Source organism: Camponotus vicinus, unplaced genomic scaffold (assembly GCF_025532165.1).
Source record: "Camponotus vicinus isolate PSW18456_S1 unplaced genomic scaffold, iyCamVici1.0 SCAF_11, whole genome shotgun sequence".
Classification (NCBI taxonomy): domain Eukaryota; kingdom Metazoa; phylum Arthropoda; class Insecta; order Hymenoptera; family Formicidae; genus Camponotus; species Camponotus vicinus.
The window spans coordinates 12519979-12545195 of record NW_028141947.1 but is presented as its reverse complement, the minus strand read 5'-3'; the positions used below and the strand labels follow the sequence as shown (position 1 = coordinate 12545195).

The 25217-nt window shown below is 27.0% G+C and overlaps 7 protein-coding genes across 15 annotated transcripts; 4 read left to right on the top strand and 3 right to left on the bottom strand.

Moving 5' to 3' along the window:
• Positions 1-296: 296 nt before the first annotated feature.
• On the top strand, positions 297-1561 carry LOC145962030 (transmembrane protein 70 homolog, mitochondrial). The gene is made up of 3 exons (XM_083082778.1): positions 297-726; positions 883-1242; positions 1314-1561. The coding sequence occupies exons 1-3, from the start codon at positions 619-621 to the stop codon at positions 1545-1547; spliced, it is 702 nt and encodes a 233-aa protein (XP_082938904.1). The 5' UTR covers positions 297-618; the 3' UTR covers positions 1548-1561.
• Positions 1562-2378: 817 nt separating this feature from the next.
• On the top strand, positions 2379-6654 carry Ari-2 (E3 ubiquitin-protein ligase ari-2). Of its 9 annotated transcripts, none has more exons than XM_083081523.1 (8): positions 2379-2456; positions 3234-3747; positions 3838-4069; positions 4139-4256; positions 4338-4562; positions 4654-4866; positions 4940-5089; positions 5250-6654. In XM_083081523.1, the coding sequence occupies exons 2-8, from the start codon at positions 3234-3236 to the stop codon at positions 5292-5294; spliced, it is 1497 nt and encodes a 498-aa protein (XP_082937649.1). In that variant the 5' UTR covers positions 2379-2456; the 3' UTR covers positions 5295-6654. The 9 variants fall into 9 exon arrangements, with proteins under 9 accessions (XP_082937649.1, XP_082937645.1, XP_082937646.1 ...); XM_083081519.1 differs by having other exon boundaries at positions 2403-2464; XM_083081520.1 differs by having other exon boundaries at positions 2439-2460.
• A 978-nt stretch (positions 6655-7632) lies between these two features.
• Positions 7633-9082, bottom strand: LOC145961389 (uncharacterized). Its single transcript, XM_083081525.1, has 3 exons — positions 8696-9082; positions 8008-8538; positions 7633-7881 (listed from the first exon to the last, which is right to left on the bottom strand). Exons 2-3 carry the CDS (start codon positions 8441-8443, stop codon positions 7658-7660), a joined length of 660 nt encoding a protein of 219 aa, XP_082937651.1. The 5' UTR covers positions 8444-8538; positions 8696-9082; the 3' UTR covers positions 7633-7657.
• Positions 9083-9220: 138 nt separating this feature from the next.
• Positions 9221-11055, bottom strand: LOC145961388 (formylglycine-generating enzyme). Its single transcript, XM_083081524.1, has 4 exons — positions 10312-11055; positions 10041-10212; positions 9731-9914; positions 9221-9546 (listed from the first exon to the last, which is right to left on the bottom strand). The coding sequence occupies exons 1-4, from the start codon at positions 10841-10843 to the stop codon at positions 9391-9393; spliced, it is 1044 nt and encodes a 347-aa protein (XP_082937650.1). The 5' UTR covers positions 10844-11055; the 3' UTR covers positions 9221-9390.
• Positions 11056-11986: 931 nt separating this feature from the next.
• On the bottom strand, positions 11987-16165 carry Hdm (meiosis specific with OB domains hold'em). The gene is made up of 8 exons (XM_083081918.1): positions 15974-16165; positions 15133-15264; positions 14445-14713; positions 13963-14185; positions 13588-13704; positions 12790-12952; positions 12500-12707; positions 11987-12261 (listed from the first exon to the last, which is right to left on the bottom strand). Exons 1-8 carry the CDS (start codon positions 16092-16094, stop codon positions 12088-12090), a joined length of 1407 nt encoding a protein of 468 aa, XP_082938044.1. The 5' UTR covers positions 16095-16165; the 3' UTR covers positions 11987-12087.
• An 854-nt stretch (positions 16166-17019) lies between these two features.
• Positions 17020-22220, top strand: Alphasnap (Alpha-soluble NSF attachment protein). The gene is made up of 6 exons (XM_083082043.1): positions 17020-17114; positions 17199-17395; positions 17958-18154; positions 18283-18548; positions 18653-18826; positions 19857-22220. The coding sequence occupies exons 2-6, from the start codon at positions 17304-17306 to the stop codon at positions 20004-20006; spliced, it is 879 nt and encodes a 292-aa protein (XP_082938169.1). The 5' UTR covers positions 17020-17114; positions 17199-17303; the 3' UTR covers positions 20007-22220.
• Positions 22221-23799: 1579 nt separating this feature from the next.
• Positions 23800-25202, top strand: Purple (6-pyruvoyl tetrahydrobiopterin synthase purple). Its single transcript, XM_083081808.1, has 3 exons — positions 23800-23958; positions 24385-24464; positions 24768-25202. The coding sequence occupies exons 1-3, from the start codon at positions 23828-23830 to the stop codon at positions 25058-25060; spliced, it is 504 nt and encodes a 167-aa protein (XP_082937934.1). The 5' UTR covers positions 23800-23827; the 3' UTR covers positions 25061-25202.
• The last annotated feature ends 15 nt before the right edge of the window (positions 25203-25217 follow it).

The following is a 25217-nucleotide window of genomic DNA, read 5'->3' as shown; positions in this document are numbered from 1 at the left end:
GCTCAGATCTGTCATTATATAGATATTATGATATACATTATGATCAATTGATTTTAAATTATGATCTTCATTTCCTTGTCCTGATATCAATTTTTAATATTATATAATTTGAGACGAGCTTCATGCATCTATGCCAATCTGTGCAAACTTGTTTGAATAGGCCGCGTATCTTCAGCTGGACTAACACATGCGCATTAAAAACTTGGTCTATCGAAAATAATGAAGTGTCACTACTGTACAATATTTACCATGGGTCTGTTCTTTTCAGCTGCACTGCTGCACTAGTGCAATAAGTTAGAAAGAGACAAACATACTTTCTTTCACTCTAACTAATTGCACTAGTGCAGCAGTGCAGCTGAAAAGAACAGACCCCATGTCCTAATAAGGTTTGTTCGCGTTATTTGCACTTTCTACACTCAGAACTCCTCCTTTCTCTTTCTTTTTCACACTCAAATATATATTTATCTCGTTTTAAATGCAGAAACTTTTAGGGAGCGTACACTCGAACAGATTTATTGTTGTGATCCAGTAAAATAAGAGTTCGCTGATAGATATGATGTACATACAAAAGTTGTAAAATATAACATATATAAATACGTTGCTCTATATTTTTCGAATATGGCATTAATTTTAAGTGTTTGTGCTCAAAAAAGACTTTTCTTTGAAAATTTTAGTAATTTGAGACGTGCTCTAGTCTATATTATGTATAATGATTGCACCGTTGAGGTTAGAAATTAGTAAATCCGTAAATATACATGTATATTTAATAAATTAAAATGTGTGTATTTATTTCTAAGATTTTTTATCAAATTTTATAAAAATGAAATAGTTATTATAATGGAAATGATTTTCTCATATTAATCCAAATTTATGATTTTATAGAAGTTTTCTGCAGCATATAATGTAAAATATTTGTCAACAAAAAATTATCAGGAAAATTCTGTTGGAAAAACTGAAATTTATTATGGAACTCTAACAAGACAAATTAAAACTCTAAAAATTTTTTCATTATTAACATCCACTGGTGGTTTATTGGCTCAGCCATTTCTTTATTCAAGAGCTATAGAAAGTGGTAATACAGGAGCTGTTTTAGGAATATTTGCATTTATTGGATTCTTGACTATAACTACTCCTTTATTAATACATATAATAACAAAAAAATATGTGACACATTTGTATTACGATGCGAAAGAAGATAAATATATTGCAAACACTTATAATTTATTTGTTCAGACAAAAGAGGTATTTATAAATTATATATATGATATAATCTATAATATCTTTTGGATAATGTAATATAAATTATATTTCAGCTTGTATTTACACCAAATGATGTAGTAGTACCAAGTGTAACTGGCATGTTCACAAGTTGTATTATAAAAGGTATTCCTTTATTTTTAGAACAAAAATTTTTCTACGATTCTACTCATTATATACGAATAATGGGATATGATAAGCCAGTAGATTTGAAATTAAACAATAAGAATACCCTTAATCAAACAGTTACAATGGGCATTGAATATAAAGATCATATAAATAAAAAATAATTATGATATTTAAAGATATACTTTTATTTATTCCTTAGATTTTTGCATGAAAAATTTATATATAATTAAATATTCTTACAACCTAATTAAAAAAGTATTTATATAATATACTAAAACTGCATACTGAAAAATACAAAATATCAGAATGGTTAATGGTAATGCAAAACATGTGAATTTGTCAGCATTAGAAACAAAACATCACAAATTTTTAAGTTTATCTGCATTGCAAATATATTAAATACTTGTATGTATGGTATAGAGTTTAAGATATTAGAGTTCCAGGTTTTACAAATTGTGTATCATAGATAGAAATAAGAAAAAAATTAGAGAAAAATGTGCTTATTAACAGATATACATTAATTTGCATTTCATAAATTGTTTTTTTTTTAATCTTCATATGTATGTATAAATGTGTAGCAGCAGAAAATTAGGCAGCGTTTAGGAAAGATGTGTTAAACAGACGACCATATACAATTATGAATAAATTAATCAACGTTGCTGATGATTAAATCTCCCTAGAAAATAAAAAATTACAGTCAAAACTATGGAAAAATTATAATGAAATGGATGCCATTTTCAAATCGAAGAGGGAAGGAATCATTTTCGGATAAGCTCGGTTGGATTTGCGATTGGTGGATAGTGGCTGCGGTCAAGGGGACGCTGAAGATGCTTTGAAGCGTTTGATTGACCAATCAGGGTAAAAGGAGTAAAGATTTCTTTAACCTGATTGGTCAATCAAACGCTTCAAAGCATCCTCAGCGTCACTTTGACCGCAGCCAGTGTTCCGAGTTGCATCGACGTACACCAAAGTGTTGGTATCCTCCCCTCCCCTCCTCGTCATATCCCCTATCTTAACGTAATTCCTCCGCGTCCTCCGCTCTCACTCGTCGAAAAATAGGCTGCGTCAATGTATGTATGTATGTATGTGTGTATGTGTGTACGCAGCACCATATGCTGTTTCACTTGTTTATGGTCGTGTGGGTAGGCCCTCGATACACTATTAACCCGGTGCAAGTCCAATTTTACGAAAAGAAGGATATATAAAGGGACTCGAAAGAGCTCTTTTGACAGCCGCGCACACGAACATCTCGCAGAATCGAGATACGCGCATAAATGCATTCCTCTTGATAATCGGGAAGGCCTAGCCGACCAAAGGTGGGTCGCTTGCGAAACGATCCCTGTCTGACGAACTGTCTGCAATTGTTACCACGCGATCGTTTCATATTTTGTACCGCATCGTGGCATTGTTTGTCAAAGTTAAAGGGTTTAGCGAGAAAAAACTTACGAGGAATTGCTTCCTAGGCCCGCTAAGACGTGTGAATGGTGGGCGAATCATGTGCACAAATCCACAAAAACTTTTTCCTTATGAGCGAAATGCCAGGGATACGTTTAGGGCAACACGTTGTATTTTAGTTTTGCTTATAAGCATTATAACGCAATATCGTACATATTACCATATATGAATAATTACTCTCTTGTATTTTTCTTGTAACATCCAATCGTTCCTTTTAACTCCTTGGTAAATTTTCATAATATCATTTTATCAAAGTTTAATTTGGCTTAAAGATGACGCTGTCAATATTTATTTTTGTGTAATATTTAAGATATTAGCATAGTTATGTTTAATGTTTAATTATATGATAAGATTTACCAAGTTTCACAACGAGCAAAATATTTTCCATGCAGATGTCGAGTGAAAATGACAGTGAAATGGATTGTTCGGACTCCGATTGTGGTGATCCGGGCTATGAAGATTATTACAATATTCAACCATGGGGTGGCGAAGTGGATAACGATGTGGATCCTGAACAAAATAGAAGAGATCCAGAATATGCAGTTTATGACTGTTTGCGAGTCGAAGAGGTAGAGCGACTGTTGAATGAGAGTGTAGAAGTGTTAAGTAATAGCCTTCATATAACGCCATCCCTAGCCAAAGTATTGTTACATGCACATAATTGGGCGTTACAAGATATTGTCACAAAGTATCGTAGCAATGCTTCCAGTTTATTGATTAATTCAAAAATTAAGCCTACTCCGGAACAAGTGCCAGGATCAAAAAGTCAGAAAGGTGGTCTGTGTTCTGTTTGTGTTATGGTTTCTCCTGCAGATAGGTTTTCTACACTTACATGTGGACATTCATTTTGCAAAGACTGTTGGTGTATGCATTTTGAAGTACAAATAACTCGAGGTATATCTACCAGTAAGTAATATCACAATTTATTGTCATTTATATTATGCAAGTCAAATTCTAATTTTTGTCAAGATTTATCGATTTTCTTTTCTTGTATAGGTATAAGTTGCATGGCACAAGATTGCGATGTTCTAGCTCCAGAAGACTTTGTTCTTTCTTTACTCGCTAAGCCTAACATGAGAGAAAGATATCAGCAATTTGCCTTTTGTGATTATGTCAAATCTCATCCACAATTACGATTTTGTCCTGGTCCAAATTGCCAAATAGTTTTGCGTTCAAAGGAACAACGAGCAAAACGAGTCATGTGTTCATCATGCAAAACTGTATTCTGGTAAATAAGTACAGATATGTTATACTATATAATTTATCATATCGAGTAATAAAAACGTCAAAATTTTAGCTTCCGATGTGGTATGGATTACCATGCACCGACCGATTGCAATACAATAAAAAAATGGTTGACAAAATGTGCAGATGATTCCGAGACAGCTAATTACATTAGTGCTCATACCAAAGATGTGAGTATTTAAACAAATGATTTTACAATGTCAGGAAATGTAGAAATATAGAAAACACTCAATTGTAAAATTATTTTTCAGTGTCCAAAATGTCATATCTGTATAGAAAAGAATGGTGGCTGCAACCACATGCAATGTTACAACTGTAAACATGATTTCTGCTGGATGTGCCTTGGAGATTGGAAAGCACATGGTAGCGAGTATTACGAGTGTTCACGATACAAAGAAAATCCAAACATCGCACATGAAAGCGTTCACGCGCAAGCGAGGGAAGCTCTCAAGAAATATCTTCATTATTATGAGCGAGTAAATTTCAAATAACGAGCGTTCTCTCTCAAACTTTATTTCATCTTGATATTTTATAAATGTATTGTGTATATTTTATATGTTTGGCCAGTGGGAGAATCACAGCAAATCGTTAAAATTGGAGGAGCAAACATTAGAGGGTATAAAGATGAGGATCAATAATAAAGTGATGAATGCAAGTGGCACATGGATAGACTGGCAACATCTATTTGAGGCGGCATCACTCCTAGCACGTTGCCGTTACACTTTGCAATATACATATCCATACGCTTATTACATGGAATCCAGTCCACGGAAAGAATTGGTAAGAACTCGCAATAAAGCACGATATGATACGATTATGATAAAAACTGAGAGCTGAATTATCCTAATAATAGTTCGAGTATCAACAAGCTCAATTAGAGGCAGAAATAGAGAATCTTTCGTGGAAAATTGAACGAGCCGAAACAACGGATCGGGGAGATCTAGAAAATCAAATGGATATTGCGGAAAAGCGTCGTGTTACTTTACTGAAGGATTTCCTCGAGGTATAATTATTTGAATACTAATTCTGTTTCCAGTCTCAATCTATAAAATCTAACAAAATTGGATTACAGTGATCTTTTTTATTTCAAGTGCTATCTATCTATCTGATTGCAAGGTGCAAAACATACCTGTGCGCTTACATATGCACACTTTATATTACAGATCCTATATTACACTCTATATACGCACAGTGCCACAAAATTTTAAATTGTGTAGAATTGTTTAATATAAAATATTTCTACAATATAAAAAAAATTTGTTACATCATACATAAATAAAAAATCATCATAATTATGGATCATAGTTATAAGAATATTTTTGTTTTATATTTATAGTAAGACAATGTGAAGTATAACTATAACAACTATAAAAAAAGTGTGATTTTTTTTCTCTTAGATCGATGTAGAAAATAATGTCACGTGCTTTACATCATAATTTAAATAGAAAAATTATGAAAATCTAAGAATTATCAAAAATGTCGTATATTAGCATTGATTTGTCATGTCCAAAAAATTTTTTCGGGTTTTTACTAAAATAATTAATCATAATTAGAATTATTACAAGATATTACATCTTTACTTAAATTCTAATAATATTATTTCACATAGATAAAATCAATGAGGAAAATTAAATTAATCACATATCATTGAGTTATCAATATTTCGATGTATATTAAAGTGTGTATATTTTTTTTACAATGGATTCAAAAATATCTTCCGAAACGTGCAACAAAAAACAATTTTTTTAAAATGTTCTCTTTCTTTTCTGATTTCATATTCAGTAGTAGTAAAATACATTTAATGCTAATAATGCACTTTGATAAAAATCATTGAAAAAAAATCATAGAAAGTATCAATCAATCAGAAAATCATGTCTTCACTGCTGTTTGCCTTTTTCCAAATTTTATTCAAAGTATTGTTAATATTTAAAGTATGTTCATGTGCCCAATGATTAAAAAAGAAACGCCTAATTTAAGTACTCCGGTGCCAAGAAATGATGGTACCAATTTGCTGTGTACATAATGATAAAAGTAAATGTGTATGTGAAGATAAATAAAGAGGGATGCGACATGTTTTTTATTAAATTAGATTTTAAGGAATACATGTGCAACGATCAAAGATATCTGTGACACATCTAGCTGTAATTGAACTTACATTTTTTAAGCTATTTAAAAAAAGGGAAATAGGATTTACTGTACTATTATAACTTTTACCCCATTATAAATGCAAAGAAATAGGTAGTTATCCAAAAGCCAGAATATTAAAATTCTGCGGAATATTATAAGATAATTATGTTTATCACAATAAGAAAAATGAAAACTTTTTAAAGAAATTGAAATTGCATGCAACTAAAAAAGTTGCTGCACAAAGTAGAATAATGTGATGATAAGATGATTTTCGAGAATCGGAAGACAATTGAATGAGAAAACAGTCTCTCAAATATTTGTCTCTCTTTATATGTATAACTTCTCAAATGTGCAATGGGAAGTAATCACTATTGTATAAGAATATTAAAATGTTTGTAAATTAATATTAATAATAATAATCACATATAAATCCAAACAAAATTTATTGAATTTATAATTTTATTCATTGTTTATTAAGACTCCTGGTTTCTTATTAACATCGAATATTAAATATTGAATGTGATGATATTAAAAGCGATAAATTACATGAATTTTTTTTCCAAAATATATAAAGTAAATAAATTTTTTTGAATGTTACCATTCATGTTTGATAATTTAATAAAATACATTGAAAGCTCTTTTTTATTATCTTACGTAATAAATAAATAATAAATTGTCTGTTGTATTCTATATTTTCAGTTAAATTGACCTTATGATGGTTGTTCAAGATACAGTTATTTTATAATTATTTATTAATTTATAAATCAAAAAAGAAAAGAGATAGATCTTTGACATATTTTGCTAATCCATATTCTCAAATATAAATAGCTATTAAAAATTATATTAAAAAAGCTAATTTTGATATATCTTGCAGGAAAAGTAGTTTTTGCTTTTGATACCATAAAGTCGTAAATCAATATGGCTACAGTGAAGAACCTTAAGAGAAAATTTAATTGCAAAGTGTGATGTATGTGTATATATATTCGTGTGTGTCTGAATACATGAATCCTGTTAAATAAAGATTACATATTAAGTATAAATATTTATATTTAGCCCGTTTCTTGCAGAAAATATACAAGACTGTACACAAATTATTGTCTGAGAATAACATTATTTGAACAACTAACATAAGTTAAAAAAAAGAAAAAAGTAGGATTAGTCTTTGTATAGTTTTTGATGCTGAATAAGATTTTGATTTCCAAATTGCTCCATTATATTACAATTTTGAGAAATTAATACTTTTTTTTTTAAAGTTGTTTTTTAAAGAAAGATCACTTTTAATGTATGTTATAACTATATGTAACATCTCTGATGGAAATTATAATGAAATCATATTGAAATAATACTATATCATATATTGAAATATTATTCAATTAATTCCTTTTCAATATGATTAAATTTCAATAAAAATTCAGAAAATTGTTTTTTATGTTTTATTACATAATCAATCGATATCATTATTAGAACTATTATCTTCACTTTCAATATCACTATCACTATCAAAGTTATCATCTTCCTCTTCTGTAATAGCTAATGATTTCAGTTTTGTTAGTAAATCTTCTCTTCTTTTGAGATCTGTTTTATCCTCATTTTTGTTTTCTTTATCATCTCCATTTGTATCTATGTCTAATCCAGACATATGTTGTTTATTATTTTTTGTGTTTTTTGCTAAAAATAAAATGGGATAAAAATTATTATATGTTTGGAATTATATATTACTTTCATATATTATTATTTATGTATAAATTAGATTTTCTATTTAATAATTTTACACTCAAGATATAAAATACATACTCAATTGTTGATTCATGTAACGTAAAAATGTTCTTCGTTTTCTCTCTGACATTGTTTTTAAAATTATTTTAAATTCTTCATCCAATTTAATTTGTTCTTCCTTACTAGGCTTTCCTTCTACAATTTCTTTCTTCTTTCCACATTTTGGGCAAATTTCATTCTGCTTGGCACAAGGTAAGCAGATATTATGATAAGAGTGTTTCACAGTTTTTTGTTCACACTTTATGCATTTTACTGGAGCTTTAAGTGCTTTGTATTTCTTATACTTGATCTTCCATTCTATTATCTTTTTACAGCGTTCACAAACATTGGCGACTTCAATATTATTAATAAACTTTATTTTCTTAGAGTTATCATGCAAATTATTTTTGAAAGCTGTATGATTCTGATATTTCTGAGATCTTGATCGACTAGTATTTCCTTTTTGACAACTCATGTTTCATTTATTTTAATATTTTTTAAAGATTTTTTAAAGATTGAATATAATATACGAAACTCTTCTTTATAAATTATAAATAATAATTTTAATATCTGCAAATATAAAAAATAACGTTAAACTAATATATTAAATATCTATTTTCTATTTTAGCATTCAAATCATGTTTAAGATTCTTATAAAAAGTAATGGAGCGGTAAAATAACAATTATATATAAAAAAATAAACATTAAAAAATGTTTGATTATTTACCGTATTCTTAAATAAAAATTATAAAAATTCAATTTTTAACATGCTTGATATATGAGGTTAAGAATCTTTTCCTTTGTACAGTCAACATAAAGGCTATCGCACATAATTGAGATGCTGCACATGCGTGCGTAACAAAAACCAATTTGGACCAATGAGCATCGAGTATTAAATCACTAAATGAACTTCCTAATTTCACGAAAGAACCAATAACGTTATTTTACGTCTATTAGTTTGACAGCTTTAAATGTTTAGGCGGGAAGAAGATTAAATCATAGTTATCATTCGAAAACATAAGAGAAAAAACATATAAGAATATCATGTGATAAGTAAATAATCATTATGATAAATTTATGGATATATAATTTCAGATGGAACGTTATCAGACAAATGTCACTTATGCCTTAAAATTTTCCAAGCTTCAAAAACCAATTTGCCCACTATCTAGAAGTATTTCTTCGGTTTTTCTTTGATATAAAGAAGATGGCTCACGCTACTATCAATCATTCTTATTAATTGAATATCAGATAAATTGCATGCAAATTTAATTTAAAGTAGAATAATACAGTGCAAAAATATAAGAAAAAGAAATACAACATATTAATTATGTGAAAAGTAAAATTAAATGAAAGTTACAAGTTTTTTTTAGAGAAGGAAAAAACAGAGACAATAATCCCAGAGAAAGTTCCTTATTTTAGTTATGTTGATGTAGCACATCTAAAGCCTAAGTTCCCAGCTGATGTATCAGGTGTATTTTGACTACGTGCAGCACATCTATATCTATAGCAATAACTCTTGTGACAAAGATAAGAGCCACCTTTTTTTACTTTATCATTACCACTAGATGGACCAACCTAAAAATATAATAAAATATAATAAATAAAACACAATACATGTAAAAACTATTTTACAATACAAGTCCTGCATATCATATACATATGTATACTTCATTATAAAAAAAACTTGTTACATATACTTAATAACTCTTTATATATCATATCACACTTATAAATCTTTTTATTATATCATATTATTTACAGGATTTGTTTGTTGATCACTTGAATGCCTTGTTATCCACCAGTCAGCTGTCCATTCCCAAACATTTCCAACAATATTATGTAAACCATATTTATTTTGTGGAAACATTGTAACTGGCGATGCACCTTTGTATCCATCTTTTTCAGTATTTTTTGTAGGAAAACTGCCTTGCCAAATATTAGCTCTACAAGATAAAAATAAAACACAAATTTTTATTATATATTATTACAATAAAGTGTATATACGCAATGATATATATAAATAATATAATATTTATGTAAATAGAAATTTAATTAAAAGTTTAATTTACTTGTGCTGATTGTTTGGCATCAATTTATTTCCCCAAGGGTATAGTCTATCTGAAAGTCCACCACGACATGCGACTTCCCATTCTGCTTCAGTTGGCAATCTCTTTTTCATCCAATTACAATAAGCAACTGCATCATTCCAGGAGACATGAATAACAGGATGGTCCATTCTGTCTAAGTATTTTCTAATTATAATCAGATTAATAAAGACAGTATTATGAATCCTATAAAAATTCAATAAACAAAATGTTCAAATTTTTCTCTTATACTTACAAGTGATATTTGAATCAGGTCCTTCTGGATGTTGCCATGAAGCTTGTTTCACAGGCACCCACCAAGGAGCTTGTGCAACTGTTTTAGTGATTTTGTTTTTCATATCTTGTGTTAAAAGATCTTCAAAGACAAAGGAATCTCCAAAATTTTCTGCTTCCGTTACATATCCAGTGTTTTTTACAAAAGTTGCAAACTCTCCATTACTTACTTCGAATTTGTCTATATAAAAACTATCTAATATCACTTCACGTTTTGGTCCTTCCCCATCAGCTACAATAACTGGATTATTCGTTCCTATAAAATACGTCCCAGCGTTTATCTTAATCATTTTTTTCATTTTCTCCTCGTTCATGTCAATCGCATCAAATTTAGAATTATCCACGATACAATATCCTGCTTGCGGATTGAAAATTGCCTGACGATTCAATCTGTTTCCGCATTGACAGCCACTGTTATTTTTTAAGGCATTTACACATAAGTAATAATATCCGATTATTATTTGTATTTTGTAAACATAATAAAAGAGTGTCATTTTTTTGGAAGACGAGATATTGCACTTTTGATTCAATAAACTTTTGTTCTTCTTTCTTTTTTTATGGATTTCTCTTCATTAGGAAAAAACGTAAGCAACTGGCAGTAATAATAAAACTTTTGATTAAACTATCAACGAGATAACGACAATGACAAGGTGCAATGCAAGGTGCTACAGTCACTGAACTGGTCTATCAGTGGTCAGTGGGTGCAGTCATCAATTTTGCGTCACCGTCATATGGTTCGATGGATCCGAGGATAATTGAAGATCGACATTATCGACCGTTTTGGCTGCATTGAAGTTATAATTACACTAATATAATATTGAGATAATTATTTTAATTATCTCAATATTTAAGCTCATCCAGTTTTATTATTGAAAATTTATAGAGCTTATAGCTGTTAAAAATAATAAAATAACGTTTTATTACATCAAATTACTGTTTTGTTATATGCAAAGGTTTATTTACCTACAGTAGAATGAGTTTTTTTGGAGTTCACTTAGACTTCAAAATTACATAAATTGTTTACGTACCATTTACATAGGTCCATATTCTGAATCCACTTTTATTGATAAAAGTGCCTTTAAAAGTGGCTTATAAGCCTTCTGATTGGCTGTAAGCCACTTTTAGAGGCACTTTTATCGATAAAAGAGGATTCAGAATATGGACCATAATGTTTACATTAACTTTTTCCACATAAACTATTATAAATTAAATTTTAGAATGCAAGAAACAGTAATTATATTATAAACTATAAAATATAATATTTGTATAATATTATAATATATTTATTTTCTTTTTTTATCATTATAAAATCCAATTTATTGAATTATTTGTTAATTTTTTGTGATATTATAACATATTAAATTTATACTATTATGTTGAAACTATATATAATATAAACAAAATATATTTTTTTAAATTGGAATTCATTTGTATTTTTCTTTTATCTTTATATGTACGTATATATATGTATGCGTATGCATTTATATATACTTGACACATAAATTTAACTTATTATTTAAATGATAAATGTAGATAAAACAATTGCATGAATAAATTTTATACATGTATTAAATAAGTAAACAAGTGAACAAATATTATAACGTTAAATGAAATCATATTAATAATCTTAAGTATATAAAATGAAGAGTCATACACAGTAATGTGTGTAATCTTTATTACAAATTATGACGAATTATTTATGTCAAATCGGAGCAACTAAAAAAAGATATATTAATTTTTAAACTTCAAGCATAAGTTGTTCAGTTGCCTCGTCGAGACAATGTTGAATAGATAAAATGTTATATAAAACATATGGAAAGGCAGATGTCGGCCCGATAATATGCAGACGAATGTTGCACTCTTCTAATAAATATAACCATTTCAATTTAGTGCGCTCTTCTACTGTCATTGCCTATAATAATAATAATTTCTTTTTTTATACTGTATTAAAACAATTTTAAAGCTAAGACGAATACAAAAAATTAAAATGTTTAGAAATCATACATAATTATCTTATATATGCCTTAATTTTAATTCAATTTATTTCTTTTACTGTCTTTTAATTAATAAAAAATTAAGAATTATCACATTTTGTATGAATATAGTTTGGAACAACTGTTTTTTAACATTGATTAATTTAAATTGATTACCTGAAATTCATCAACTGTACACCCAACAACTCGCTCTGCAATATCACCAGTCAAACGACATCCGATGAGATATCCAGTGTCATCCTTCAAATTGATTTTTATGTTAAATTTTACGGTGTTTAGTGGCGCCTGGATTCCGTTGCCCGATGGGCAATTCAAGTTCATACAAGATTCTTTCACATCCGGAACAATCTTTTTACATAGAGCGCTAAAAATATAGTAGTAAATGTGATAGTATTGTCGATTTTTTAAATTACTGTTACATTATGAATGGAATATGATTAAAATACCATTTTATAGATATCACATCTTTAAGTGAACCATCCAAATTCATTTCAGTCACCGAAGCTTTCACAATTGTCGCAAATTGAAATCTCTCACCTTCTATATTCGATTTTTTCTGTAACTTCTCCGTGATTTGTTGTATTGTCATTACAGTCGTGATAGTGTTTGCTATTAATATACAATTAATAATAACAAAATTACACAAAAATTAATTGCGCAAATTCTATGTTCATAAATTAAAGAAAAAGACACATTTTTTACCATTACCATACTTATTATACAATGTTAAATAATTTATGCAAATATACATAAAATTGAGATGCTTTACATTTGCAGGCTTCCATTAATGATTTAATAGCATAGCTGTATAATTAACTATAATATTAACTTAAAATATTGTATAAGCTAATTTACGCCAATATTATAGCATCGGCGTAAACGTTTATATATAATATTTTAAGTAGTTTTAATACTTATATTCATTTAATTACTAAAAATCAGATTAGTATAAATGTATATAAGTAATCACAAACACTATTATATGTTACATATGTGTGACAACAATAATTTTTTAATAATTAATTTTTTTTCTATGTATATTATTAAAAATATTTGTTGTATCGAATAAAACTTAAAATATATCTCTGTATGGAGCAGATAGTTTTTCAAATATGTGCATTTTTAAAATACAGTAGCAAACATATTAAAATTTAAATGGTATACAAGTCTATATGAATACATTGTAAAGTTATTTTTACATTAAAAATATATTAAACTCAATATAAATTGACTGCTGTTCTTACGATTTGGAATAGTGAACGAGTCACTGCATATGGAATCAGGATCATAATGCTGTATCGCACTTATAATGCTTGCGGCTTGAGGTACATCCGGACATTCTGTAATTAGCGTTCTTCTTGCTGTGTACAATAAAAACAATGTTGCAAATTTAATAATAATTTCTTTCGTTTATGCATTGATTAGCGATGCATACTATTGTACAAACATATATTTAGTTATGTTAAATTTTATCTAAATATTTTTAAAATTATAATCTTAATGTATTATTATATATACATATATATAACTATAAATAACATCTAATAATACATATGCATACATAATTTTAAAAGATTGTATAATATTAGAGTTAAAAAAATGTTAGATCTTCAACATACAAATACTTAATGCCATTTTCTTTTTATATTCATCGTATGCAATGCGAACGTCAACCAAAAATAATATCGTTTGTTTCGGTTCCCATAAAGCAGATCTCTCCACCCAATCCTTGTCCCATAATATCAACGATACCGTATTATCCGTCGATCCATCTGTGACTTCGAAACTGCGACATGTTAAAGCTCGTCCATTCCGAGTTATTATATTACGTGTATCGCCGATCTACAATATAATTTAATTAATAGATACAAATTAATATTTATATGAGTATAAAAACAATGGTTTTATTGATAGAGTGAAACTTTAACATTAATATTATTTTATTGAAAAATACTTAGTTTTCATATTACAAATACATTTACAATTATTTATTTATTTATTTATTTATTGATTTATTAATAATCGTTATTAAATAAATTATTTTTTATTAGTTTGAGAAATATAATACAATTTAATATTTAATATTATTTATAAAACTTACAAACGTAACGACGACGAGAAGATCAACTGAGCGATCACATAAAGCATCGATATTATCCAAAACGTCTTTCAAGTTTTTCGCGAAAGTCACACTTTTGACAGGTCGCATTAGCAAATTTTTATATTGTTCACGAGTAGGCGCATCGTGATTATGTATGAGAGCTGTACCCTCGTTTACGATTAGAGTAAAAGGACTAGAAGTCGATGGTACGAATAGCTCATTTTTATCATTAGGCTGGCGTTTCATGATTTTTGCACTTATCACTTCCACTGTAAAACAAATATTCTTATTAACATAAGATTTGTTCTTATTTAAAAAATATATATCACAATTCTATTTTATTCATAAAAATTAATATAGTCATATTAAAATTATTTATATTTACATGATAATAAATATAATTTATATTTTAAATAAATTTCCTAAAATATTTAAAATGTTTAACATTATATAAACTTAGAAAAAAGGGCCACATATATATAATATAAATATATATATAATTATATATAAAATATGATTATATATGTTTTTTGTTCTTATACAATCTGTATCTATATATAGAGAAAAAATAATAAAATAGTCTAGGAAATCTAGGAAAATAGTATTTTTTTAAAGGAAAGTTTGTAATAAATATATATATATATATATATATATATATATATATATATATATATATATATTTACGTACCTACAGATCCGATATTAAATGTGGACGATATTTTTTTTACAAATTCTGTACTACCCCATACTGTGACATTAATAAAATCTACTTCAGTATCCCGTAAAGTAAATGTCCACACGCTACGTTCACCTCTGTTAACTGCAAGAATCGGTAAAATAAAAGGAAATAAAGTTCATATAATCAAATATAAATATATATATAAAATTTTTTCTTGCTCCTATATAATCTATGTCCGTATAGGCAAGAAAAAAAAAGAAGAAGAATAATGGAGAAACAATTAGGAAAAGAACTTTTATATTGTTTTTTAAAGTAAAATTTGAAGAAATGAGAAATAAAATTTGTGTATATGTATAATTATATACATATAAACTATTTTTCTTTTACTTTGTCTTCAAATTTTACTTTAAAAAAACAAGACAGAAGTTATTCTTCTAATTATTTTTCAATTATTCTCATTATTTTTCTTGTACATATAAAGAATATACAGAAAAAAATATAATATAGATATATTTTATATATAAATATATACATCTTAGATATAATCTTTTATTCTTGTAAGGAATAAAACCTCTCTTATTTTTTATTTTATATAAAAAATAAAACCTTTTATTTAAAAAGAAATTCGATGAACATGCAATTTATTTTCAGTTCATCAAAATAAATAGATAAATAGTAATAATTTAATATAAAAATAAATGTTTTCTATATTCGAAGATGATTACATGAATTCTCTTTAATATTTGATATTTTTGTAAATTGACTACTTTATTTTTATAATTTTTTATCATACCGATCGTCAATTAATCTAAATAAAATAGGAAAAAATTGTATATATGTGGATACATACATTTTGCTTGAGTGGCGGTAAACGTTTTTACATTTGCACTATGTATAATTATGCCGATTATAAACGTATTTGGTATTCCTTCCTGTAGCGATTTTATTTCCTGCCTGTATAGAAAAGACATCGTCTCGCGATCAACAACTTTATCGATTCGAAATAAAGTAAAAAATTCGTTAAAATGAAAAATTCTTGTGCGCGTGACTCAAAGTACATACAAAATTAAATTGCTTCCAATGCTACCAACTGCTGAATTTCATTACAGAAATTTTACTATTGATATATGCTTGAATAGATCCTTTTTAAATATCATATCATCTGAACTAAAAACATTTCTCATGAGATATTTAGCAAAAATAAAAGCGCTTTCGGGAAATATTTTAGTTTTATTAATAAATTTCAACAGTAAAAATTAGAAATAATTGTAATTTATTTCTCTTTCGAGTCGCAAAGCATATAAAGTCAATGTTTTTACTAAGCCACTAGAATAGAATCAACCAATCGGTGAATTATCTGACAAAGATAGCGATTCTACCTAGCATATATTTATCCTTTTCTATAAATTGAATCACTTTCCTTCTTTTGACAGATGATCTCATTTCAATATAGACTGACTAAATAAAAATATACTATGTACTATATATAATATATAATATTATATATGCAGTATATATTATATACTATATATATTATGTACTAAATACTATATATTATATTAGGGACCCTCTAAAATTTATCATTATAATTTTATATCATTATAATTATTATTATTTATAATATTAATATTTTAATTTAAATAAAATTTATTATTATAATTTATATAATATTTCTTATATATATATATATAATATTGATTATTTATTTATAATATATATAAATATATTATAAATAATTATAATATTTATTATTAATAAATATCATTTATATTAAAAATAGGATTATTAAAATTTGAATATGAGAGTTGCATAAAAATGGCGGACCAATCAAAAGTGGCCCCCTGATGGCCAGTCTCTTATTAGAGGGTCTCTATACTATATATTATTCATATAATCAAAGACTATAGAGCAATGGAGCTCCGGTCACACAGTGATTTCAATGCGCAGTGTCAATCTTGAATGCGCTGTTCGACCAGAGAGGTTCGACGCAGGTAAAGTATTTTCGTTGGCAAATTGGCGACCCTGACGGTGATAATGCTCGATGCACTGACGATTCGTCGTATTTTCGGTTTTAGTGACGTCTCGCGATAAAGAGAGAGATTCGGAGTTGAGATTTATCAAGTGCACAGTTGATGAGCCGAGACTTCTGAAAAAATCCACGAGAATTCGGCGACGTCGTCATGGCCGATAGTGAACAGAAGGCATTGCAATTGGTGGCAGAGGCCGAGAAAAAGCTGTCATCGTCGAAAGGCTTCTTTGGCGCACTGTTCGGGTAAGCTGATCGATTTATCACTCAAACTCGTCTCATTGGGAGTGCATAAATTTCGCTTTTTCACGATTTTACGTTATTCTAGCGCATTATTCTATCGCAAGTCGCGAGAAATTTCTTATTTCAACGAACAATTATATATTACTATTTAAGTTTCGATCACCTCTTATAACGTGATTTCTGTACATGTATGTATTATATATACGTATATGTCAATACGTATCAACATGTATATATCTAAACGATATTTTTGCTCTGCATAGGAAACAAGAACTCTTTTTGTCATAAGGCCCATTCTACAATGAGTCATTAATCATTAGTCATAAGCAAATTGACTAATCACAATCGATTATTTCAAAAATAATCGACTAATGGCTCATTATAGAATGGCCCTAAGGCCCGGTTGCATCAATATTATTTTAGCTTTAAGAGAAACTTAAATATATGTCTGTCTTTATTTATTTAGAAAGAAAGATAGACATATATTTAAGTCTCGCTTAAAGCTAAAATAACGTTGATGTAACCAGGCCTAAGAGATTGATAAATCAATGTTTAATTTTTACAGAAGTTCATCAAAAGTTGAAGAGGCAGTAGAATGTTATCAACGGGCAGCAAATATGTTCAAGATGGCAAAAAAATGGAATTCGGCGGGAAAGGCATTTTACAGTGCAGGAGATTTACATGCAAAAGCAGGTGGCCGTCATGATGCAGCTAATAATTATGTAGATGCTGCCAATTGTTTCAAAAAGTCAGATACAAATGGTATAATGATAATTTTTTATAGGAATATTTTTAATTAGTAAGAAATTTAGTATAGATAATTTTCTAAGATATATTGCATATAATAAACAAGATAATAAGTTTATATGCTCATGTTTCTGCTTTTACAGAGGCGATCAGTTGTTTGTTAAAAGCCATTGAGATTTATACAGACATGGGCCGTTTCACAATGGCAGCAAAGCATCATCAAAGTATAGCTGAAATTTACGAAAGCGATGCAGTTGATTTGGAACGTGCGGTACATCATTATGAGCAAGCTGCAGATTATTTCCGTGGTGAAGAAAGTAATTCCTCGGCAAATAAGTGTCTTCTTAAAGTTGCACAATACGCCGCTCAACTTGAAAATTATGATAAAGCTATTCAGATCTATGAGCAGGTAAAAACTTGAGATATTTATAGTAGTAAAAAATTAGTGAAAATATTCTAGTTTTAGTAAACTTGATATAAACCTTAAATATTTAAAGCTTATTTATTTAACAGGTTGCATCTGCATCATTAGAAAGTTCTTTACTCAAATATAGTGCTAAGGAATATTTCTTCCGTGCTGCATTGTGTCATTTGTGCGTCGACTCATTAAATGCCCAACATGCAATTGAGCGTTATCAAGAACAGTACCCAGCTTTCCAAGATTCTAGAGAATATAAATTAATAAAGGTATGTTTTTGTGTCTACTCAATTGTCAATTGATATTTTATATATACTGGGTGTTAAAAAAGTCTGGACACGGTCGAATATCTCGATAAGGAATAGTTTTACTAGAAAGTGTTTCAGACAAAAGTTTCATGGCTTCGAGGGGGACATAACATGGTACCATTGGTTTGACCTTAAAAAGTTATTTGAAAGTCACATGAAGGTCACCTTCAATTTCTTAAATGGAACCTACTCTTTCTCATTACATATTCTTGTAGCTTATCTCGAGAGCTTTCCAAAACACTAAACAAAATATTTTTTCATTGAGTACTTATTGAGTTATAAGGCTTGAAATCATTTCTTAATTTTACATAAACTGTAAAATATCTTGTAAAATATTCATTTTTCGATTATCTTACCTTAATACTTTTATGTACAAAATAATGAGAGGAATCAATTGGTGTAAAGAAAACACATAGTTATTTTTAAGAAAAAATATGTAATTGTTAATTGCAAATTACATATTTTTTCTTAAAAATAACTATGTGTTTTCTTTACACCAATTGATTCCTCTCATTATTTTGTACATAAAAATATGAAGGTAAGATAATCGAAAAATGAATATTTTACAAGATATTTTACGGTTTATGTAAAATTAAGAAATGATTTCAAACCTTATAATTCAAAAAGTACTTGAGGGAAAAATATTTTATTATAGTGTTTCGGAAAGCCCTCGAGATAAGCTACAAGAATATGCAATAAAAAGTAGGGGGTTCCATTTAAGAAATTGACGGTGACCTTCACGTGACCTTCAAATAACTCTTCAAGGTCAAACTGATATCGCCATGTAATGCGTTACTTGAAACCTTACAACTTTTGTCTGAAACACTTTCTAGTAAAACTCTTCCTTATCGAGATATTCGACCGTGTCCAGACTTTTTTAACACCCAGTATATATATATATATATATATATATATATATATATATATTTATTTATTTATTTATTTATATTTATATTTTACCTAATAATTTGTGATTATTGTATATCTGCAGACATTGATAGAACATTTGGAAGATCAAAATCTTGAAGCTTATACAGAAGCTGTTAAGGAATATGATTCAATTTCAAGATTGGATCAATGGTATACAACAGTATTATTACGTATAAAAAAGCAAATTCACGATAACCCGGATCTACGCTGATCAGTTGTTTCTTATATTTGTTATTTTCTGGCAATAATATTACTTCAACATAGATTTGTTTTTGAGTCGCGTCCTGCTTTCAATGAAAACTATAGTATCATTTTTATATAATGGCTTACATACATTATATCACCTTTTTGGGCTATAATCATTCTCAACAATTTTCATTATTTATGTAAACATTTTTTTAAATCTTTATGTATCCACAAAATTGTGGAATATTATAGTCTACAAGAATATAGGGGGATAATTATTTTGAACATCCCAATATCTTTATACGTATGTGTGTATATATATACATACTGGTCAAAAATATTACATCCATCATAAAAACACATTACCATTATATAAATATTACCAAATTATATTTTATTACTGTTATTTTATCCTTCTTTTAATTGTGACAAAAAATTAAAACATGTAACAAATATAAAATTTTTTATTTTTATAAATAGCCTCCCTTTGCTTTCAATATTACCACACATTCTTGATAAGTTATTTTAAAGTTGTGATATTTGATTCCAGCATATTGTAAATGCTATAATTTTTTATTAATAGATCTGATTTATCGGATACTCTTCCAAGTTCATCCTACAATAGTTCTATTGGATTAAGATTAAGTAATTGAGAAAGTTAAGGAGATTATTTTGAAGAACCTAAAATTTAATAGTTCTGTATTATTTGTTACGAGATTTTTTATTTTATATATGTTAAAACAATAAGAGTAAGTTACTAATTTACATATGTGTTTATTCATTAAAATAACACAACTTCTCTGTTTTTATAAGTGATACAATATTTTTGATCAGTATTGTATGTGTGTGTATGTGTGTTTCACAATCTTTTGTTTTCAATATACAGGCTTATATATATAATTAATGTTATAATTATATGTGTATATACATATTATATACACACATACACACACACACACACTTTATTTCTCTTTAAATTGATATTTTTATTACTTTAATCAGCATTATATATATAGCAGGTTATTGTCTTTTTTAAATTTAAAATTACAGTGTGCAACTATAAATAACATACATATATATATTAGATCAATAAATATTAATAAATTTCTTATTTACTTTTTTCAGCTTTTAGATAATTTTACAACGAAAAGTTTCTCAAATTATATATTTTTTCTTTATTTAATAGCAAAGAGCAAGTATTGTATATGTTACTTTGAATGTATATAATTATATTTATTAAAAAAATAACTTTTTCTGTTTCTTTATAAAAACTGTTGTTTTTTTCACATATTTTAGAATGAAAGAAGTATGATAAAACATGATATTATTTGATATTTTTTTTTCACTCTTGCACTGCCAAAGTATCAAAGTAACATGTTTAATATATATCTAACTGCATATTTTAGTTTTTCTATTTTTTCCTTTTTTATACTTATTTATTTCTTTTCTTCTGATTTTTTGTTTCATATTTATTTTACTTTGAATGCTTTTATATATATATCTAAATTTGCTATTATATATATCTAAATTTACAACTTGTACATAATTTGAATTGGGCATATTATTAGCAGATATGATATATATTTTTTCCCAATATAAAACTAAAAGTATATACTTTTCTGCAATAATATAGTGTTATCCAATCTAATCTATTTTTTTGCTTATAGAGATAAATATCTAGCAAAAGGAAAATCGATAGAAAATATGAAATATATTTATAGTTGGTATACTGCAACAATTTGATATAGATTTGAATGTAGATTTTTCTGTATATCTTTTTATATTATTTAATATTTTTATAATTTTTTTGATATATCCATTTTTTATAATATAATCAATAATTTTACAACAAGCTATGGTAAAATTCATTGATTTTATTACGATATTTATAAAAAGTATAGAACATTGACATAATGTTATAAAAGCTTCGATATTATTATCAAAGTAGTTTCAAAGTACACACAAGCATATTTATTATTTAGTGGAACGCTCGAAAACATAACACCTAAAATTGATTTAACAATTGTTGCATTGAAAATCTTGCATTTTATGTAGACACATCATATATTGATACAATATACATATTTCAAGGATATATAATAAATTTCTGCTGTTAATTAGAAATAAGTAGAACTATTTACATGTATATGAATAATGAAACATGCATTAGCATATAAAACATATGTATACTTATCAAGAGATAAAAGGGGGCTGCATATAATAAAAATTTCAAACTCTACACATATAGTGTACATTATTTTCTGAACGAAACAAGATGGAAGCAATATATGAAAAATCTTTGTGTAGTTTTAATGTAACAACTTATATGAGATAAGTGATACTTTAATTAAAATGTTTCGTAATATATATGTATATTTATATGCATGCATTGTTATTGCTAAAAAAATTAACTAGTTTATAATCGCTAATGCATTTTACATTTATAGTTTACATGCTTTGCTTAACATTATTATATATGTTGCTTTACTCAGGATTTAATAATATCAATGCACCATTATATGCATTAATGTAATTTGCGCTAAGTAAGCACGCTTTTGTAAATAACGAAAAATTGAAGATTGATTATCGTATACATCGAAATTTATCTAGTTATACCTTGTACAGTTAATAATGCTTCTACCTTGTAAATTGCTTATATATCGTACCTTTGTTTTACGTTTTAAGTATCATTGAATTTTTCATTCTTGAACAAGTCTGGTCGAATCTCAAGGAATATGTTTATATACTTAGCACAATCAGCACATTAATATTAATTGTTTCCACTTTCTCTATACTTACATTCTGAATCAAACAACATATAATAAGCCATTACGATATTCATTAGAAAAGCACATATATTGTTTAAAATTTGTTGGGTTGTTAAAATAATATAATGTTAAAAAGCTGATACATCAGTTTAGTTTTTGCAAACAATTACACTTGCATGATTCATTATTCCACATAAGATAGATTATCAAAGAATTTAATCAGTAATATATCACATACATATTTAATATTTTGATAACACATTTTTTTGTTATGTATTAATACTTGGATATATTAATATTTAATCTGTCGATTTTTTCTATAATTAAATAGATAACGTTGCACATGTAAACAAAATATGTACAATTTATATATAAATGTAATTCTAATATAAAAAAAATTCTTGTGCTTTATATATAAAACTAATATATATTAATAAAACTAGTAATTTGTTTCCCTAAGTGCAAAATATATATTTTCCAGAAAAAATTATTTCAGATTATTTGATTTCGAAAAAAATATCTTTTTATTTTATTATCTGTACACTTTTGTTTCAAATAAATTACGAAGCACTTAAATAAGCATTTCCGAAATTTTAAATCTGTTTTTGCTTTTTTTAGAACTACAAAATTATAAAAACTATAAAACTTTATTTTTTATAACAAAATATATATACATATGCATAGAGTTTTACATTTGTACGAGATATAAAGTAAAACTATAAAAAATATGTCTAAATATAAAAAAAAATATCGGCTACTTTATATGATCCTGAGGAATTACTTTAAAATTCAAAATCACCAAGTCTTCCCTCTCCTCTTCAAAATACTATCCAAGATATCGAAGATCGAGTACAAAAGGTAAAAATGTTTCAGACAAAATTTATGATATATTAGAGATTCGATATATAGACATTTATGAATAAAATTTATTTCTTTAATTTATATTATATTTTTTATCTTTTAAAATTTATTAAATTTCTATAAAATTTATTCTTTCTCTGTTGGTAATTCTAAAACTGGAGCTTTGTATTGTCACCGCGCGAGGACTCCAATATCAATTCTCCAATCTCCAAAGTTAATGTATCTGTCCTTTAATAATATCCACATTCCACATTCTTGTTGCAAGATGGATTCTTCCTCTTATAAGGAAAAACCAATCGCTTATTTAACGCGAAAAGAACACATATCTTGCGGTCATCGTTTGAATAGGTATGAAAGTAAATAAATGAAAATAAGGAGAAAGTAAATAAATAAATGGATTTTTATATATTATATTAGACGTCTAATACACACAGCTCTAGGTATAAGTGCAGTAGTATTATTAGAAAATATATTTAATAATATAATATATATATAGTGTGTAATATATAATATATAACAGTATTAAAGATGATGCTTGTATATTTTATATCTATTTTGCATATAAGATAAATATTTTGTTTAATAAATAATCTTGATTAGCTAATTAACTATCATAGAACATGTTAAATTTCTACTAAAATTGATAAATATAGTTAAAGATCAAACTATTCCTAAAATAAAATGACTTGAAATTGATTAAAGAATTTATAAATAGAAAATATTGTTTTGTGTGTGGGACTTTAACCTAATTTTAAATATTCTAACAAATTTTAGCCCATTTTTAAATGAACACGATAATGCTAGAGTGTATGGGAAATGCAATAACATTTATGGACATGGACATAATTATACAGGTAATCTATATTTCACTTATTAACTTATTATATAAGGTATTTAAGAAAAATGTATAGTAACACTCCCATTAAGTATAAATTAAATTGTTATATAACTTTAAAATAAAATTTAAGTAATTTTTTATTTAATACATAAATATGAAATTTGCAAGAAAAAGATAACAGATACTTATGATGTGGAATGTAATTAGATACTATAGTTTTTGAATTCTTTTCTTAACTCCCTTCTTATGTTAAGTAAATTTTAACACTTAGATATCAAATTGAGATTTCTTGAAAAATTTAGTTAAGTTTTATTTACAGTGGAAGTAACCGTCCGCGGACCCATAAATCCATCAACAGGCATGGTTCTTAATTTATCAGATTTAAAAGAATGCATGCAGAAAGTGGTGATAGATGAAATGGATCATAAAAATATAGATAAACAAGTAGAACATTTTACAAACACAATATCTACCACTGAAAATATTGCTGTTTATATTTTTGAGCAGCTGAAAAAACATATGTCCAACCCACAATTACTTTATGAAGTGAAAGTCCACGAAACTGACAAAAATGTTGTATGCTTCAGAGGCGAGTATGATGAAAATGAGTAAAATGTTATATATTTTAAATGCAAATGTGATAAAAAATCTTCTGATTTTTAATTAAATCATTTATATAAGTTTATATATTTTTATTCATTAAGGTATAAAAACAATAAAATTATTGTACATACATAAATTATATGCTGTAAAACATACAGATGTTAAT